At 32.3% G+C, this 20,863-nt stretch overlaps 1 protein-coding gene across 2 annotated transcripts in view; it reads left to right on the forward strand.

The window, feature by feature from the left end:
- Dach1 (dachshund family transcription factor 1) overlaps positions 1-20,863 on the forward strand; it is a 381,247-nt gene that overhangs the window by 335,726 nt on the left and 24,658 nt on the right. For both annotated transcript variants that reach the window (XM_042685761.1, XM_042685760.1), the window contains 3 exons: positions 5,573-5,720; positions 8,661-8,804; positions 9,305-9,373. In XM_042685761.1, coding sequence (XP_042541695.1) covers positions 5,573-5,720; positions 8,661-8,804; positions 9,305-9,373 — 361 coding nt within the window. The remainder of the gene's footprint in view (positions 1-5,572; positions 5,721-8,660; positions 8,805-9,304; positions 9,374-20,863) is intronic.

The following is a 20,863-nucleotide window of genomic DNA, read 5'->3' on the forward strand; positions in this document are numbered from 1 at the left end:
GTAAATTAAAGATAAAAATATTATTGAGATCTGGAGGTATAATTCAATTTGTAGAGCACCTACCTAGATAGCTTGAAATCTTGAGTTTCCACAGCACCCCTTCAAAACAAATAAATGTTACAGAATTTCATTCATACATACATTTATGTACACACATACTGAAACGTGCATGTATAGTGAATTTATGTTCAGAAATGATTCCACAATGTATTTTACAAAAGGTCACAGATGCTAACTCTGATTATTACCACATTTATTGAATTATGATCATATACTAGGTATGGTATAGAATGTTTAAAAAGTCATGACCCTGAGTTATTAAGCATATAGTATAAATGTGTTTGCTGTCTAAATTTTAGTTTGGGTAGTTAATTCTGCCTACCTCGATTTCATCTTGAGTTTCTAATATATGTAATGAGATTCTCTGCTTTCTCTGTCAAAATTGTAACACTATAATAGTGCTGTAGTTTTTGAACCCCATCTTTGTTTGGGGAATGTTTTTTTTTAATTAAAATTGAGATCCCTGGACTCTTCAAAATAATGTACTTAAAACCCCACTGCCATAAAGTACGTTGATGATATATGATAATATGATGATTTTGAGTGGCTAAATTTGTGATGGTTACTGTATTTGTCTTCTTCATAATACCATTATCAACACTGAATTTTCAAGTCATTTCTTTCAGCTTTGAAATAGTACATGTAAACTGGATGTCAGGCTTATACGTAATCCTAATAATCTAAGAAGCAGAGACTTAGAGGATTGTGGTTTGAAGCCAGCCCAGAGAGAGAGAAAAGTTCAAAAACTTCTATCTACAAATTAACCAGCAAATATCTGGATTTAGGCAAGACAGAGCACCTTCTGTGAGCAAGAAAGTTGAGCTAGAATGTGAGGCCCTGAGTTCAAGCCCCCCCACACAAGCAAGACTTGTAGAAAATTATTATATTTACATATAAAAATTGAACATCAGGTTTTTGTTAACTATTTTAGCTATACAGCTCTTTCTTGACATTGAATTATTTTTACAAATGTAAAATGACAATAAAGTCACAGCAAAGGAACTATTTTATATTGATGAATGATATGAAAAGTTTAGAGATTAATAACTGTAAAATGAGACAGGGTAGTTTTACCTTACTTTTTATGAGCTTCTATGATAATGTGTCAGCTGATTCTATCTGTGAGTCTAATTTTCCTTAGTCTACAAAGCCCTAGTTCCAAGGGACATTATTCCTTCTCATTCTTCAAAGACACAGGGAAATAGTGAAAGGAAAAAAAAAGTTTAAATAGATGAAGTTGTGATTTAGTCTTTCTCAGCTCACAATATGGGATATTGGATAATTCACCTAATTCCCCTACTTTTATGGTTTTAACTTTTTTCAGCAGAATGAGTAGTTACTAAAGTCGTTTTTGGGCCACAGCTTTATACACATTTTCATCAGTGTATTATTGAGCACAAATTTTGGCATTTAAGTCCCAATGACTTGCACATAAGGGAAACCATGGGACCTATGTTTCTTTGGGCCTGGCTTACTTCACTTAATATAATTTTTTCCAAGTCTTTCCATTTCCTAACAAATGGGGCAATGTCATTCTTTCTGATGGAGGCATAGAATTCCATTATGTATATATACCACATTTTCTTGATCCATTCATCTACTGAGGGACATCTGGGTTGGTTCCATGTCTTAGCTATAGTAAATACTGCTGCAATAAACATAGTTGTGCTGGTATATCAAGGAATTTTATTGAACAAGTGATTCAAAAACAAACTTGCATAAAATACAAAAGCTTCCTTAAGCCAAATAACCTTTTACTCTTGGATGTAACTAGCATGTTAACACCTTTTCTTTCATAATATTACTTGGAGTTATCTTATGCAAATAGCTATTTCTACTTTCTAAATGTAGGAGGTGGTAGTCCTATTACTAGACTATTTGCTGTGAATCCCTCACACACATAATTTTCTGTTTCAGCTTTGTTCTTTTTTCCTCTCTCTCTCTCTCCCTCTCTCTCTCCTTCTCTCTCTCTCTCCTTCTCTCTCTCTCTCTCTCCTTTCTTAAAGTAGTTTTACAAAGTTGCCATGAAACAAAGTAGTTCATGAACACAATGCATCTTGATCATTGTCACCTTTTCATCGTTTTCCCTCATCCTTCCCCTACCCATCTCTTTTTTCAATTTTCTTAATTTTGTAGGATATGCATTAAATTCTCTGACTGCATTCTCCTCTCTTTCTCTCCTCATTCATGTGCCTCCTATCCTTGATACCACCCTCCTTTTTTGAGTACCAATTCTTGGTGGTCATTTTGTCAGACTATTAGCCTTTCTAATGACTTACACCATTGAGTTCTCCCCTAAATCTACCATTCTCCAGTTAATACACTTACATAAATTACACTTTTATTCTTCTTAACTAGTCATACAGAGGGGTTACAATTGAACATGGCAGTTTATGAGTACAATCTACCCTAAATCTACCATTCTCCAGTTAATACACTTACATAAATTACACTTTTATTCTTCTTAACTAGTCATACAGAGGGGTTACAATTGAACATGGCAGTTTATGAGTACAATGCATTTTGATTGCCCCTTTCATCAGATTCCCCCACACTTTCCATTCACCTATCCCTCAACCTTTCTAGTTTCATTGAGTATACATTGAGTGTAGGCTTATTCTCTGGAAAAAAAAGAAAGAATAAAAATAATTTCACTTATAAGCTAGACCATGAGGGAAAATTAAACAATTGCATATTACTGTAACAACCATACAACAATTATGCAAAGTAAATTTGAGGCCAAAAGCCATTGCTTCTTGTCATTGCTAGGCACCAGAATTAGCATAAAATTTATTTCTTCGAAACTGTCACTATTCAACTTTAGCATCCCTAGAACTAAACTCTTCTTGGAGACAAATTCATGTTTTATACTTTGTTTTTAAGAGTAATTCAACCCAGCATTTTGCTAGATATTGCCTCTCTAAAATGAGAACCAGCATTTGGGTGGTCTTTTGCAGACCATCTACCTGGAAAATTTATAGAAGCAACACAAATTTGTAACCATTAGAATCATTGATGGTTAAAACTATGTCCTAATGGTGTGGCGATCTTGCGTTCATTTCCCTCTATTGTTTTTCCCATTCCCCTATTACACTGAACTTTAATCATTTTCTTTATTTTTTGTTGCAGAACTGTCCTTTTGCATTTGTATCTGTTTGACACCAGTGAAGTGTTATGTTCATATTAAACTCTTACTGAAATACACTGACTTAAAGTCTAAGATTTTAATTTTATAAACTTATAAGTAGTCCCTAAAAGGTATAGGATTCTACAAGGTAATGATTTCAGGCTTAAGCAAAAAAAAAAAAAAAAAAAAAGAAATGCATTGCCATTTTCCACATTAGAAAAAACTGTAAAAATAATAGTAAAGAAAAATGCTCTTAGCAACTATGTTCTTTATAAATTAAAATTCTTATCATACAATGAGCGATACAGTTTAGCATTATTCAATTTGTTTATTCATAATGATTGTTTCATGTTTAAAGAACACCAAAATATTGTGTTTTGTCATCCAAGGACAATAATAGTTTAATAGTAATTTATTTTAAACAGCTACTGATAATACAACCAATCAACACATTAAGTGGTGCCAACATTGGCATCTTGCTAAATAATCTCTAGACATTGCATGGAGAGTACATCTTTCAAAGATAAGTCAACAAGAGCAATCAGAGCAGAAAATTAGAATTTGGTATCTTAGAATTAAAATACAGCTAAACTAAAGTTTTAATTGGGGTGATCTAAAAGGGCACTTGATGTAATGATCTCTTTCATTTGTTACTAATTGTTTGTTCCTGATGAAGAAGAAACATATACAAGAATGTTGCTAAATTGAGTTAAGATGGCAATTCCCTTACATTCACAGCTATGCTTTATTGTTAAACAACAAAAGAGTGGGGAGGGGTACACTGCCACATAAAAATCCCTCTCCATCTAGTTTCATATCATAAGGATTGTACCAGGGTATTCAATGTCAGGTAAAACAGACGTGAAATGATGCAGATGTGTTTAGAGAAAAATTTTAAAAGTATCTATGGAAATGCAAAATGCTACATTGTTCTGCTGAAGTTAAGGCTACACCTTTGTTCGGTATAAGTGTCAGACTACAGTTGAAACCCCTGATTCGGACTGCTCCCTTGACTTGTGCAAAAGGATTATATCTTTGATTTAACCTACCAATTGTATCCATTTCTATCTCATATATGATTTTAATGGAAAATTTCAGTGTGTAATATGTGTAATAGTCATAGACCTAGACACAATACCTTCTATGGAAGGTAGCATTTTATGGTGTTGATTGACAAAGACAAAAATTTCATTTCTAATTTTTACTAGTCATTGTAGCATAAAGAATGTTAGCCAACCCAGAGTTCAGGCCTCACCACCGGACCCAAAAAAAAAAAAAAAAAAAAAAAAGAATGTTAGCCAAGAACTATACTATTATTATGGTTAACATGTTCTGATAGACTCTTTTTCAAATATCTTAAATTACTTCTAGATATTTAAAGTCAATTTAATATGTAGATTAGTTGCAAAAACAGACATTTTTTTCACTATATGCACTCTTGAATTATTATACTATTAAATAGTATCTTAAAGTTTTACTCCTACTATTGCAACCATTTTGTATGACTTAAAAACTAATGTGGTACTCAGCTATTATGCTTGGAACCCATTAAATATGCTATATTTTACTAGTATGATTTCTGTTTATGAAAAAATGTAAGTCTTGTATATGCTAGGCACCTTCTAGGCTCTGGAGCCTTCAGGAGGAACAAGAGAGATTATCACACCTGGCTCAGAGATTTTAGGTGAAGAGACACAATATAAATCAGTAAATAAATTAATATTTGATAGTACTACATCATCGTAAGTGATACCAAGACTTTTAATGCAGGAATAACAAGATGCAGCTGAGAGCTATTTCAAATTTAATGGTAAGAAGGATTATCCTGAGTGGGAACTTTGGGCAAAGATGAAATTAAATGAGGATTTGAGTCATGCAGAGACCTGAAGGAAAAGCATTTGTGGGGGCAAGAGTAAGAACAAAATTCTTGGGGGCAAAAACCAGATGTTGGATTGAGGAACACAAAGAATATAAGTTTTTACCATGCAGTAGTGTAGTGTAATCTTGGTATGAAGTGGGAAATTGAGCTGCAAGACAATTGGGAGACCACTAGCTTCATATAGATATGCTCAGCTACGCCAGAGCACTACTTCTGGAGTAGTGGAATTTAAGACAAAGTTTGGTCCTTCCCTCATTTAGTTTTGGGACTGACATTCCAGTTAGAAACAGTGGAATCTACATGCCATAAATATTTGACTTCCTAAAATAGTTTAATTGGGTTTAGAAGTTCTGTTCTTTAGTTATAGTACTTGTCTTAGTGAATGCTTGGTGAATGCACAAGAACTGAAGGATCTGGTAAATAAGGTTTACTCTTTTAAATTTAAGTGGTGATTGAAATGTGCTTTGAACCAAAATATAACCATTTTGAATACTGTCTTTGTGCAGGGGCTATTGAAAGTGGCCATAGATAATGCCAGAGCTCAGGAAAAACAGGTTCAACTGGAAAAAACGGAGTTGAAGATGGATTTTTTAAGGGAACGAGAACTAAGAGAAACACTTGAGAAGCAGCTGGCTATGGAGCAAAAGAATAGAGGTATTTTTGAAATTCTAAAGAACTCGAACACTCTTAAATAGTCAACACAATACTACATGTGATGTTGGATGTTTTATTTTTTCTGTGGCTTTTTTGATAACTTGCATATTAAGTAAATTTTAAGAGAAAATTTGAATCTTGTGCTTACTGTATTTCTTATTGTCACAGCATGTATTTTCTTTTCTGTTACTACTTCAAGAAGTATCATTGATCATATTTTTTATTGCCTATAATTCACAGCAAATTCATATTATTTAAGTTTGAGCTTTGATAAGAAGACTGCCATGAAGAAAAAAATTTTATACTCATTCACAATTGCCCTTTAAAAAAACTGGAGTTGAAGACATAAAGATAAAATAGAAAATATAGATTATTGAAGTGAAGCAGGTTTAGTGAGATATTTATCAACTGCTATTGAAAGCTGATGAATATCTGAGCAAATGAGTAAACTTAAGTGTTTATATAATTTTCTTTCTCAGTGCTTCATTTTCATTCAACAAGGTCAAGTCCACATAGTAGAAACCTATGTAAGTTCTTATTGGGTAAATGTAATGATATTATTGATAAGTGAATCACGTCTTTTATCACATTGTACCAAACAACTATAGATTAGCTTGAAGACATTCAATTTATGCTTCTTTTACTTATGAATTTGAGGAGTATTTACAGCCAACATCACCTCCCCCCACCCCACCATTCCCTTTTCCTCAAATATAAGATTCTCCTGAGTGTTCTAGCAAAGAAGAAAATCATTTTTCTCTCATTGAATAGGTACCCAGTATTCATGTTTCACACATTCTTCTTTTATATTTTTGAGATGGTCATTTCAAGATCATTGCTTTTGCTTTGCTTTTGAAACGATAGGAGGACTTAACTGATCATTTCATTAGTATCATGGGGCACTAGGTAAGGGGTTCCTGATATAAGTCTGATTTAAGAGAACTCTGTTGTATTTTATGGTTCTGAGCAATATAACTTTCACCTAGATTAAGGTATTAAAATAATTAAAGCAAGATAAACATTGATAAAGGGTGCATTTCAAGTGAGTTTCGTATTTGGTGTAAAGGGTTCATTCTGTAGAGCCATCAACCATTTAATAGTCATATCTTAACTTTATTCTACTAGGGGAATTCTTGTTGATTTTAGTTCTTCTTCTTTTTATAAGGCTGAAAGACAGATTATTTTATTTCTAAAATAATGCTATGCATACATGAAAGATCTTCAGAATTTTATTGGTTGCAACACAAGAAGTTTTACATTCTGTTTCATTCCTTTAACCACTAGAGGGCAAAACATTCATAGACCAAACCATGAACTTCCCATTTAATTAGTTATGAATGGAAATTTTAAGGTTATAATGATGAATATTTACCTCTTGTGAATATGTCTATTGAAGAAGGGTAGTACTTCTTAAAGAGCACATGAAAGCCTTACTTGGTTCAATCACATAAGACAGACAATGAGAGGGCAATGGCAGGATGCTGGGGAACGAGTTTTAGTATTATAGGAATGGATAATGTGGGAATCAAGAATTACTGCCTCTTTCTAAAAAGACATGGTCACATTTGGAAAGGAATGTGAGAAAGTAATTTTGTTAAGCATGATTCTTACACTATTAAATAAAAGGAAGTTAGCATTTATATGAAATGCTTGAGTTGACTTTCTTACTATATTCAGTATAACTTTGGTAAATGAATTTTGAAGATACAAGATACAGCAATGAAAAACTTGAGAAGCTAGTGAAGTGCCATTTACAGGGGTGACAACATTAGCATTGTTAACTAACAACATTAGGGATGATAAAAAAAAAACCGAAAGCAATAATATATGTAGAGATTAGAAACTGAAACTAAAATTCTTAAATTATTTGACTGTTTTATGAAATGGTATTTTTATTTAGTAGTAGTAAGGAAGCAAACACTGTTCTTGCAATTATTGCTCATGATAAATAAAGTTTCTCTTGTTGCTTTTGTCATATCAATAATATTGATCATTTTCATAAAATTCGCAAATTATAAAAATAATTTCAAATAAAAATATGTATGTTTCCTTTGTGATAATGAGTTATTAAATATTTGTATAGACAAAGTTATGGTTTAGGTATAACATCAGTAGGGTTAAAACAAATTTTGAGAAGTAAATTTATTTTTGTGTGCATATATATATATATATGAAAACAAATGTATACTAATCACCTGCCTTTTATCAATACCTACTTATTATATAAAACACATTATTAAGTATATTATAATTAACAGTGAGGTTATAGAATCCACCAGATAGGTGCATGAAAAGAGAAAATGTAACCACTTTCTTGAAATATAGTGCTACACATTTGCTATGGAGAAATTATTCTCTGAGAGTATAATAATTTTATCTAAATTATATGTATGTATCAACATATAGGTATATCCTGATAATAACAGTACTTTGTTCCTTGTATAAAGACATTTATTATGTTTTCTAAATTTCCAAAAATATTGTTGCAAAAGTAGTTGGTATAATACTTTTTAATCCAGCAATTTTGGGGAAAATGCATCAGGAAATGGAAGACCAGTTAATAAAAACTGGGTTTTCACTATTCAACCCACTCTACCCTATTCTTATTCAAAGTCTTAGAAGTAAGCCATAAAATATATTTAATTAAGCTTCCTTTATCACTACACACAAATATGTATTAAAATTAGCACCCCATTAGATTTATCTCTACATAGGACATTTAAAATCATACTTGTAGCATAATAGTTCAAAGCTAAAATAAAAATTGTTTCTTGGGAAATTTTTTAGGTAAAGCTGGTTTTTGAACTTCCATTTTACATGTTAGATTCAACCTATCAGGCAAAACATACTGATTAAAACGAAAAAATATAGAAAATTTATAAATTATCAGCAATATTACAACATGTGTTTTTTAAGTAATGTGCGTACACTCTTTTCTAGCTATTGTTCAAAAAAGACTAAAGAAGGAAAAGAAGGCAAAGAGAAAATTGCAGGAAGCACTTGAATTTGAGACAAAACGGCGTGAGCAAGCGGAACAGACACTAAAACAGGCAGCGTCCACGGACAGTCTCAGGGTCCTTAATGGTAAGAATGTGTATGCTTCTGCATGGCCAACGCTGATTTTTAAAACTCAAAGGGCGATTTAGACATATGTTTCCTCTTTTATATTTTTGTAACTTGTAATTCATTCAGCTACGCTTATACCTGAACATGTACGTGTCAAGAAGAAAGTGTTGGAGAAATGCTTTATTGCATAAGTGCTTCTACCTTTTGGTATTTAACTCATCTCTGGGACCTGGTATTGGCTTTTGTGCTTAACCAAATCTTTTTCTACTGAAACATGATAAAATATTAATCTAAGACATTCCACTCGTTTTTAATCTTAGGGGACAATATCACATTTCTCATCTGTTCCAATCTCTTGAAAATTCTTACAGCTATAGTTTCTGTTCAACCTTTAAAAAATGACAAAGATTTATGTGATTTTAGTTCAGCATCCAAGTTAACAGGTTGCTCTTTAAAAAAAAAAAGGACAATAAGAATCAAATGAAATATATGTCACTTGTACGTTTTTGTGCTTTTAGACTCTCTGACCCCAGAGATAGAAGCTGACCGCAGCGGCGGTAGAACAGATGCAGAAAGGACAATACAAGGTAGGAATTTGCAGAAGGCTATAAATCTAGATCTTGCTATATGAGTTTTTCCTCAGCTTTAGCCTGCTATTCAAGCATGTAGCCTACCATCTGGGCCACATCAAAACAAGTTCAAACAAGGTCAAGTTCATCCTGCTTGTTTATAAGAGTGAATTCATTTTGTGCGGATAGATTTTCTTTAAATTAATAGGTCATTTCTGTTTATACAATCTAATTAAAAAGGAATAATTAATTTTAAACAATGTATGATTTAATCTTGGTCACAGTAAATGTGCTTTATTGAATGTTTGAATCCTAGTCTAGTGCTAGAAGTGTTTATAAGCTTCATACTACATAGATAGAAGCATGGATTAAGCAAATAACTGGTTGTTAAAAACTAAAAATGTCTAACTAGTCATTTTTTTAACAGTTATAGCAAGGTACATTCAAAAATTTGCTTGAATGCTAATAATACGTATGATTGTTTAGCCTTTGTGTAGATTCCTGTGTGTTCTGTGTGTCATTGTGTACATTTTAATAACACAAATTTCCTAAGAGAAAGCATAGATAGAATACTACAGGGAGTTAAAGACTTGAAAGAGATAAATACACACATTGCCGAGAGCAAACTCTGAGACAAGAAAACCAGAAGGTAGCACTGAGAGTTAAGCATCTATTCTAGACCACACACTCAGTTAACAACATGCTTACCTAACAGAAATGAAGAACATTTGTTTTCTGACTTAAAAGATAATTCTTCACAGGTAAGTTTATCCATCCCAATTGTTTTTATACTATATTTGAAGCTCAGTTATTTTTAGAATATCACATGTCATTAATTGTGTTAGCTTAATCAGCTACAGAAGTGTCACTCTTGGCTTAGCATAAGGGAGATTTACATTTATCTAGCTTAATTTGTGCCGTAAGTCACAATTCAAAAATTGAAGAAAGATTTCGAGGGAAAATCTTTTGCATGTATATATTTTACCTGAGATCCTAATAATTTTTTAATTTTAAGTCTTGAACTATATGTTCATATGAGACATTTCCACAGAGACACAATTGTATGCACACAATTGTACATGTATATACCTTATTATTCTTCAAAACTATATATATATATTTCAGAACAATTATGCATATAATCTTGTAAAAATTACACACACACTTGAGCAAGTTTTATTAACAAGAATTTCTTAATATCAGGACTGATAACCTCACTATGGCCAGAGACTATATCAATCTTATTTTGCACATGCAAAGACTATTCCTGTGCTAATGTAGTAAAGTTGAAGTGTGCTAAAAGTACACAGAAGCTTCCAAGTAGGTTTGATATATAATTAGTGGATAAAAATTCTCAAGTCAGACATAGCCAAAAATTATAGACAATATATTTCTACACATAATCCTGATTTAGTATTAATAAGTAATGATTAAGCCAGTTTTCAGATTTCACATAATATCTCTACCATAAATCATCAAGAGTTAGGTCATGAAAAATAGAGCTAAAGTTATCTTTACTTTAAGTTATAAAATTGACATCTATTCAAATTTACACTTTTTTGTGACAGTAGTACTTGAACTCAGGACCTCACCCTTGATAGGAAAGGATGCTACCATTTGACACAATAAATACAGGCTTTAATATGGACAAAATCTTCGTGTATGAGATTGAAATATTGACAATATTCATTTTCTATTATGATTTGCTTCTTCTGAAAACACACACACACTATTAATTACAAATTGTCTTCCTTATGTGTTCAGCTACTCTCAGTTGAATGACCCCTTAAACTCACCGAAATAATTACATGATTGTAGAAAAAAAATTCTACAATTATGCCTAGTAATTTAATGCCAAATACAAATTATTATGGGACTACTTTTGTTTTTAATTATAACATAAAATCATTCATACCACCTGCCAATTTTTGCAGTTTGCTTTCAATAGGAGTCTTTCTCATGATACATTTTTTAGATAATATTATTTTTCCCAATCAATGTTTTCCCTGCTAGTTGCTTAAAAGTTTATTTCAACAGCACTTATATGATTCTACAACTATTAAAATTATAGCATAAAAAGATCTTTGTTAACTTTAACTTCATTGATTATGCTCATTTTGTCCTTAATTTTTTTTGCCATACTTAATGTGTTTTTATTTTTTTAATACGATTTTTATTGTAAAAATACTGTCCAGAGGGTTTACATCTACATGAGTACAAAATAATGAGTACATTTCCTATCAAGCATTGTTTCCTCCTCCTCCTCCTTTGTTTTTCCCCTACCATCCCTTCCCTCCCACCTCCATAGCTACCCCCCCACCCCTGCCAAAATTGTAAAGTTTGTTTTTCAACATAGTATCTTGTACATCTCATTGTTACAATAGGTATCCCTATTTAAGCATTTTATTTTTCCCCTTTGCCTCCCCAAGCTAGAGAAGTGTATATAAAAGATTCAGGGCACTGACATCAAATACAGTGAAAACAGGGGTTATACTGTGGGGGAGGAACATACAAAGAAACAAAAAAATCACGTGGTACTTTATAAATACATTAGGAACAACAGCAAGAAAGGAAAATAAAAAACACTTGTGGCCTTATCTTTGGGTTCATTTCACTTAACATCATCTTATTTGGTCATATGTACATAGCTTTTTCACCATTTCTGCTTGTCCCAGACATATATTAATTATTGCAGGTAAGGGAAAGCATGGGACCTATGTTTCTTTGGGCCTGGCTTGCTTCACCATTGACTAAATTAACATATTTTAAAGCTCCCAAACAATATAAATCATTGAACAGAAGATATAGAAGAAGCAAGTCTGCATTAAATTGAATTCTGTCTACACACACACACACACACACACACACACACACACACACATGCACACCAGAGTTAAGTAAAACTAAAAGCTTATTACTAATTTGGGAAGTGGTCTATGCCATGCTTTTTCAGACAGCCACAAGAAACTGCTGTTTTGTAGTTCAAACACAACCTCCTGCTTCCTTGGCTTGCCCAGTATTATCATATTCTTTTTTAGTTTTTTCCTTTACCCAATCCAACCATGACTGAATTTTTTCTCTCTTCCAAAATAAACTGGACTTGATTGCGAAAGGGGGAAAAAGGACCCACTTTTTTTTAAATGCTTCTCATATATTTTTAACATTTAGAAATAATAAATAAATGCTATGTTTGGCAAATGAGTGATTCACCTAGAGGTTGGACACTTACATACTATTCAAGTGCCAAGTAATTACCCTCTTATAAGCACCTCAGGTTAGACTAAATATTGCCTCATTGGCATTTAATACCACCATTTTATAAAACTGGAAATGTGGGGAAAATGAAACCAGAATGGTTTAGAAAATATTCTTGAGGGAGAGGGAGGTGATCTCCAATATTATTTTCTTTCTAAGTACGTTTTTATATATTGCTGAGATTTCTAATAACTAGTTCAAAATCTGTTGTTAGGTGGTAGATTATAAATACAAAATGGATATCAATGAATACCTTGGTTCATTATCTGAATTGTGTGGGAATTAACTTTTACGCTGAGTCAACATATGCACACATTATAATTTTTGTTAGAGTTTTGAAACTGTTTATGCTTTGTATGTTTCATTCTCTATATGTTCTGCTTTATGTGTTTCTAAGATCTTTATGCATGTACTGATGTATACACTGGAAGTAATGAGTTAGACATTGATGAAATGGGAGCTATAGCTCCTTGTCTGAAATTTCTCAGACTTTAGTTTAAGGGATGACTAGGAATAAGTAAAGAATTACATCAATCTGACTAGGAAGTTCAGAATCACACTACGGAGAAGCAGTATGTATAACTCTTTTATTGTCAAGGTGATGTACAGGGGGGTTACAGTTACATAAGTAAGGTAATAAATGCATTTCTTTTCTTTTCTTTTTTTTAATTGTGAAAATACAGAGGAGTTACAATTACATGGGCAAGATAATGAGTACATTTCTTATCAAGCATTGTTGTCTCCTCCTAAGTACATTTCTTGTCAAACTTGTTACCCCTTCCCTCATTTTTCTCCCACTTTCCTTCCCCCCCCCAAGTTGTACAGATCATTTCCAATATACAGTCTCGTGAATATCGCTGTTACAATGGTTCCCCCTTGTCCTTTCTGTCACCATTCTGTTGTTCCCCTTCCCTTCCTTAATTCAAATAAATGTATATACAATACTAGGGTACCAAAATTAAATACAGTGACAACAGGGGATATACTATAGTGAGAAGAACATACAAAAGAAACAAGCAATTACACAATACATTAAAAACAGCAACAAACTAAATCCTCTTGTGTCCATATCTTGGAGTTCATTTCTCTTAGCATCATCTTATATGGTCATATGTACATAGCTATTGAGCTATTCTGCTCATCTGCTAGGGTTATCCTAGATATTTATATATCATAACTATTTATAACAGACAAGGGGCTCATATCTAAAATATACTTAGAGTTCAAAAAATTAAATCTCCCCCAAAAAAACCTACAAGAAACAACTTCCCCATTAATAAGTACACTAAAGCCTTAATAGAGACTTCTCTGAAGAGAAATAAGAATAGCCAATAGACACATGAAGAAATGCTTAACATCTCTGGCCATAAAAGAAATGCAAATCAAAAAATTGATATTCCACCTCATCCCAGTTAGAATGACTATAATCAAGAAATCTAATAACAACAGATGCTGGAGGGAATGGGACGAAAAGGAAATGCTACTGCACTGTTGTTGGGAGTGTAAACTTGTTTAACTACTCTAGACAGCGGTATGGAGGTTTCTCAAAAGATTAAAATAAATACAGAGTTCCCCTATAACCCAGCAATCCCACTTCTGGGCATTTACCCAAATGACCACAAACAAGGCCATACTACAGCTGTCAGCACAACTATGTATATCACAGCATTATTCACCATAGCTAAGATATGGAACCAACGCAGTTGCCCCTCAGTAGATGAATGGATCAAGAAAATGTGCAATGTATATATATATATACACACACACACACACACACACACACACACACACACACACACACACACACACACACACACATATGTATATGTATAAGAATTCTATGCATCCATCAGAAAGAATGACATTGCTCCATTTGTAAGGAAATGGAAAGACTTGAAAAAATTGTGTTAAGTAAGCACAGTCTCAAAGAAACATGGGTCCCATGGTTTCCCTTGATGTATGTTTTTATACCATTTTATTATTTGTCCATTTGACCTTAGTTTGGGGTTATGCAAATATTCACTTGCATGCAATTTTTTATATTGAATTCTAGTTTAACATCCTGTAGTCACACCTACTCTGTTTCATAGTTTATATTGGTTTGATACTCATCATACTCATTTTCTTTTCTGATTTGAAATCTTCAATATTCTATCATGTTTCTTTTTATGTTTTTTATTGTAGCGATACTGTACATAGGGGTTACAGTTACATGAGTAAGATAATGAGTTAATGAGTACATTTCCTATTGAGCATTGTTGCCTCCTCTTTTGTTTTTCCCCTACCATCCCTTTCCTCCCCACTTCTACACTTCTCTGCCCCCTCCCACCCCCCGCCAAGTTGTAAAGTTCATTTTCAACATAGTGTCTTGTACATCTCATTGTTAGAATGGATCAACTTGTATTCTTATTTTGGCATTTTGTTATTTACCTTTCCCTCCCCAAATTAGAAAAATATATATATATATATATACAAGATGCAGGGCACCAGAATCAAATACAGTGATAACATGAGTTATACCATGGGGGAAGAGAATACCAAAGAAACAAAAAAAATCACATACTATATTTTAAAGATGTTAAAAACAATAGCAAGCAAGAAAAAAAAACACTTGTATCCCTTTCTTGGGGTTCATTTCACTTAACATCATTTTATATGGTTATATGGACGTAGCTTTTGACCTTTCTGCTTGTCCTAGACTTATAGTAATTATTGCAAATAAGGGAAACCGTAGGATCTATATTTATTTGGGCCAGGCTTACTTCACCTAATATAATTTTTTCCAAGTCTTTCCATTTCCTAACAAATGGGGAGATGTCACTCTTTTTGATGGAGACAAAGAATTCCATTGTGTGTGTGTGTGTGTGTGTGTGTGTGTGTGTGTGTGTGTATGTGTGTGTGTGTGTGTGTGTGTCCCACATTTTCTTGATCCATTCATCTACTGAGGGGCATCTGGGGTAGTTCCATATCTTAACTATGGTAAATAATGCTGCAATAAACATAGTTGTGTTGGTAGCTTTAGTATAGTATTGTTTGTATCATAATGTGCTTGAATTGTGAATGTTGGTTTTCTACCTAGCTTTTTTATACAATTTCCAGAATGACTAAAAAAGTTGACTTTCTTAACTGTCTGTTTTGTTTGCACTTTTAAAGTCAGAACCTATCATTTTAAACAAAACAAAACAGTTATTAAGATCAATAGAAATATAAAGCATAGTTCCTTTGACATCTGTAAGTTATGCTTGCAAAATCTTGACTTCACTTAAAAGTACATCCTTTTATTTACATCCAATGGCCATAATCAAAACGACTTGGCTAGACTCTTTTTGACTGATCTCAGATCACAGAAAACCAAGTATTACTCCAACAAAAGACATAAAAGACTTGCCTCGTACATTAGCAGTCTTTTTTTTCCAATTTAAAAATATCTTCTACTTCCTAGGTATTTGAAGATGTACACTGAATTTAAAAATGTTCCTTTTGTTCAATAATTACTTGGCAACATTAATGGTATGTTAATCACACTTTTATATTGTCAGTATCTTAGTTATGGGAAAGAATTTTAAGATAAATACTTTATGTAGAAGGGAAAACAAACTTAGTTATGGTATAGATGATTTTCTAAAGATCATGACGACCTTAGTGAATTAGAACTGTAAGTACCACATCACTGCAGAGTTTTCCTGACTGCTCATAGATTAAGATTGTCAGAAGTTATCTGTTCCTTCTTTAAAATATATTATTAATGTTGCCGTTATTATTGTTTGCATTATTATTATTATTATTATTTGATGAGAGTATGATGAACTTGCCAGGAAGTTGCTCCACCATTTGAGCTACTCCCACAAGTCTTTTGCTAACTTTCTTTTTGATTAGTGTCTCCTGGGTATGTTCTAGAGGGCCTAGACTATGATCCTACTATTTACACTTACCATGACTGGGATTACAAGCATGAGCTACTGCACACAGCTGAAATACATTACTTTTATTTTACTTGTAACTTAAAGCTGTGAAGTATCATTCTGTAAATAACTACATGCCATTGCTATAAAGGAAATTGTTTTTCTGTTGTTTTTATTTTTAGCACATGATCTTACGTTGTAACTCAGGTTGACCTTGAATGTACTTATTTCACATCTTTTCTTTACCTCAGGATTCATGAATTTTTAAGTGGAAGCATGTACTCATTTAAAAAAAAAGTGGATTCATAAATGAGATGAGCCTTCCTTTCTTTCCTATGCAGTGTTCTAGTTTAAGCACAGGTAACCATAGCCAGGCTCTGGTGGCTCATGCCTCTAATCCTAGCCACTTGGAAGTCTGAGATCTGAGCATCATGGTTTGAAGCCAGCCTAGAAAGGAAAAATCCATGAGACTCATTTCTAATTCACTACCAAAAATTTAGAAATGAACTTGTGGCTCAAAGTGGTACTGTACTAGCCTTGTACATAAAAACTCAGGGGCAGTGCTCAGGCCCTGAGTTCAAGCCCCAGAACCAGCACAACAAATTAAACAAACAGATAAATAAGACAAGATAATCTAAGCTCAGAGTAGCTAATTCCTTTTCTCAGCATCACAATACCAGGTAGCTGAATTGGTAGCACTTGAATTTAGATTTATAACTTCTCTGAACCTAATTTTTCCACTGTATTTTCTTTTCTTTTCTTTTTTTTTTGTCAGTCATGGGGCCTGAACTCTGGGCCTGGCCATGTCCCTCAGTTCTTCAGCTGTCGACTAGTGCTCTACTATTTGAGCCTCAGTCCCACTTCCGGCTTTCTCTGTTTATGTGGTGCTGAAGAATCGAACACAGGGTCTCATGCATGTAAGGCAAGCACTGTACCACTGAGCCACCTTCCCAGCCCTTTCCACTGTATTTTGTTGCCTTGCCTTCCTTAGCTTCTGTCTTTTAGGATGACTACTTTTAGCATATCACTCATTTAGATAGCACATCTCCTGTTAATGATTCAAAAAGTTCTAAATGATCGACTATTAGGGATTGTTCTCAATTTGAAAATGTATCCTCTCTTGCTTTCTTGCAGAAAAAAATGTAGTGATACATTAAAAAATAATGTTAGGTAAAAGATTAAATTTCATACCTACAACTCAGCCTTTAATGAACTTAAGATACATTTAAAACATTGATCAAAAAAATTCAGCTTCTACTTAGCATATGGTACTTAAAGAGACTCTTGATTTCTTTTGATATGATTTATGAAGAGATATTATTAAAATCCCAGGACTCACAGATTAATAGTGCTGAATTGAACCATATGTAATTTATCACTTTTTGATATTTATTGAAATTTCACTCAAATTTGATCTTCATGTAAATGTTTCATACATATTTCCATTTCTCGTACTTAAAACCACATATGTAAGTTCCATTTGGAAGTGAGGGTCCTTTAGACAACTTGACAGAACCTAGCAGCTAACAAATGACTGGAGTCTGGTAAAGACTCAAACCTCTGTTTTACTTTTGTTTTTCTTGCTTCTTAGTAATCGCTTAACCTCAGAGGGATGTTATAAAGACTAAATAAAATAATCTATGTGAAGCATTAGCACATACTGGGCAGTAGTGAATAAATAATCACGTTTTAACTGTTAGTCATATGAAATTTTAGTGTTATGAATTAACACATTTGCCATGGGTGCTAGCAACTAGTAACTACTGAAGCTATTATTACTCTAATATATAATTCACATTTCCTTTATTTGGAAAATTGGTTTTTATTTATTACACAGTGTCAAATTCATCCCATATCTATTGTTTATGGAGTCTTTTATAAGAACGTTTTTTTCTTAGTTACTTTAACCAAACTTTCCACATTAAAAAAAGTCTTCATTTAGATTTAAGGGGGAGGCAAACGGAGATTTTGTTTTTTAAAGAATAAACAAAGAAATAAAAATATGTGACTTAAAATTAGATTATGAAATGACAGTACTATATAGTGATTTTGTTTAATCATTTAGGGATTACCTAAGACTATGTTTTAACATTAAAGCATAAATATTAGAATTATATTATTATGAACAAAACAATACAATAATAAATTTCTTTCTAGTCCCTTGGCATTGATTCCTGGTGCTTGGCAGCATTTCAATGCAACTGATCAATTCAAGACTACATTGACTGAGTTGAAAGAAAGTGATATTGATTTTATATTGTTTCATACTTATCACCAGTTATTATTAACTACCCACTTAATTAAAAATCAGGCTTATTACATAGAAAGCTTCACATATTTTTTTGTATTTTATAAAATTACAATATCTTCTCATAGTTTCAATCTATATATTTTCACTCTTTAAAAATAACATTACAAAATAAATCTTTTTAGAATGTAAACAGATATGCCCAGATTCCAAATGCCAAAGTTGTCTCATACATTTTGAGGGATTTTTAAAAATAATTAAACCAATTCTACATGAAATTCAATATATTGGACATGAAATAAGACACTGATAAATAGATAAAGCAAAATTTATTATAACTGCTATTATGTAAAAATACTTCAATGTATTATTTTTATAGAGATCAGTGTTAAAATTCCTAGTACTTTTTGTTTCTGAACAAAAGGATTTATTGTAGTCATAATGTCTATATTGAGTTGTTTTCCCATGTTTTTGTGATCTTTTTTCAATTCTTAACCTACATCCTACATATTAGAAAGAGCAAATTATGAGAATATAATTAACAGCTTTAGTTTATAGCATGTTTGATGTTTCCTTTTGAAAAGTAATATGATACTTGTCACTATTTGGTGTTTAAGGGATAGAAAAATCACTTCTATCTGGGAATAACTGAATAATGGATATGAATTGACATTTTAGAGGATTGGGAATAGATATTGTGCAAATTGCAATTACATACTTAAGCAGACAATTATTTACAAAAATATAGTAATGTTTTACTGGCTAATATAAAACAATGGGTTAATTTGCCTTGTTTGTGAGCATATTTGTGAGTTGGCTTGGAATGCTGTCTGAAAGCCTTAAATCAAAGAAGAGTAGTAAATGGAAACTCAGAAAGATATTAGCAGTGGACACTAAAGATCGATGCCAGATCCATTCTGATCAAATATCATAATTAAGATATGAAAAAATTGGTTAAACAAAGCGGATCTGTGAGATCTGGGGATGCTCCTAATTTAGAATGTGTTATATTCATCTGTGTTTCAGAGTTGCAGATGCAAAGAAATTTGGGGGATATGTAATTAGATTACCTTTATAAAAAGAAAATTTAATTTTGAGATCAAATAAAAACAAACCTTTATAAAGCTCCACAAGTTGAATGGTAATAAATGTTCAATTACAATGCTTATAGTTCTAAGTTAACAATAACAAGCTTCAGGGCTGAAGCAAATGTGAGAGATCAAGTAGCATGCATACATATAGATAGATATCGATATCCATATATAGAGAGATCTTCTTCCCCCTATGGTGTATTCCATTGTCACTGTATTTGACTTTGTTACCCTGCATCTTGTATATACATTTATCTAATTTGAGGAGGGGAAGGGTATAGTTACGGATATAGATAAATATCTATGTAGATAGATTTTATTGGCAACATTTTCCTATTTTTATAAGTACCAAATAATTTAAGAAGTTGTTTCTATAGATATTATGGTCAGTGCATTAATTTCTTGAATTTTTAAAGTGAATTATATTCATATTTAAGGTAAATTTATTTATAATACATTTACTCTTAGATTTTTTTCTTCCTTCTTGGCAACTAATTTTCTGTTGAAGGTTGTAATAGTAGAAAATGTTCATAAAGTCTACCAACGCTGAAGGAAGATTACAGTTAGTATTATATATTAGAATTAATTTATTCTTTCATAAAAAGCCTGCCACTTTCTGTGTCTGTCCTCAAATAATAAAAGTAGCCAGGCCACCTAAGAAAATCATTAAGAATCAAAATAGCTTTTTTAAGATGGAGAATAAATGAGAAATAAAATTTATTTTTCTGTTATTGCATTTCCAGAGCCCAAAGAGTAATCTGAAAAAAATATCAATTATACAAGAGGAACAACCATGTTTAAGCCTGCCCATTTCAAGTATAAAATTTTCATAAAGAAAAATTTAAAAATTGCATGCAAATACACAGTCAAGGAAAATGTTACCAATTTGAATAGTAGGTACTTATTAGATTAAGATCTTTCACTCATATGACACATTTTAATATAAATTGTCCTTCAGAAAAAACTGTGAACACCATCATTTAGACTATAGATTTAAAATTGCTTATGGTGT

Source organism: Dipodomys spectabilis, unplaced genomic scaffold (genome assembly GCF_019054845.1).
Source record: "Dipodomys spectabilis isolate Male_0828 unplaced genomic scaffold, ASM1905484v1 ptg000095l, whole genome shotgun sequence".
NCBI lineage: Eukaryota > Metazoa > Chordata > Mammalia > Rodentia > Heteromyidae > Dipodomys > Dipodomys spectabilis.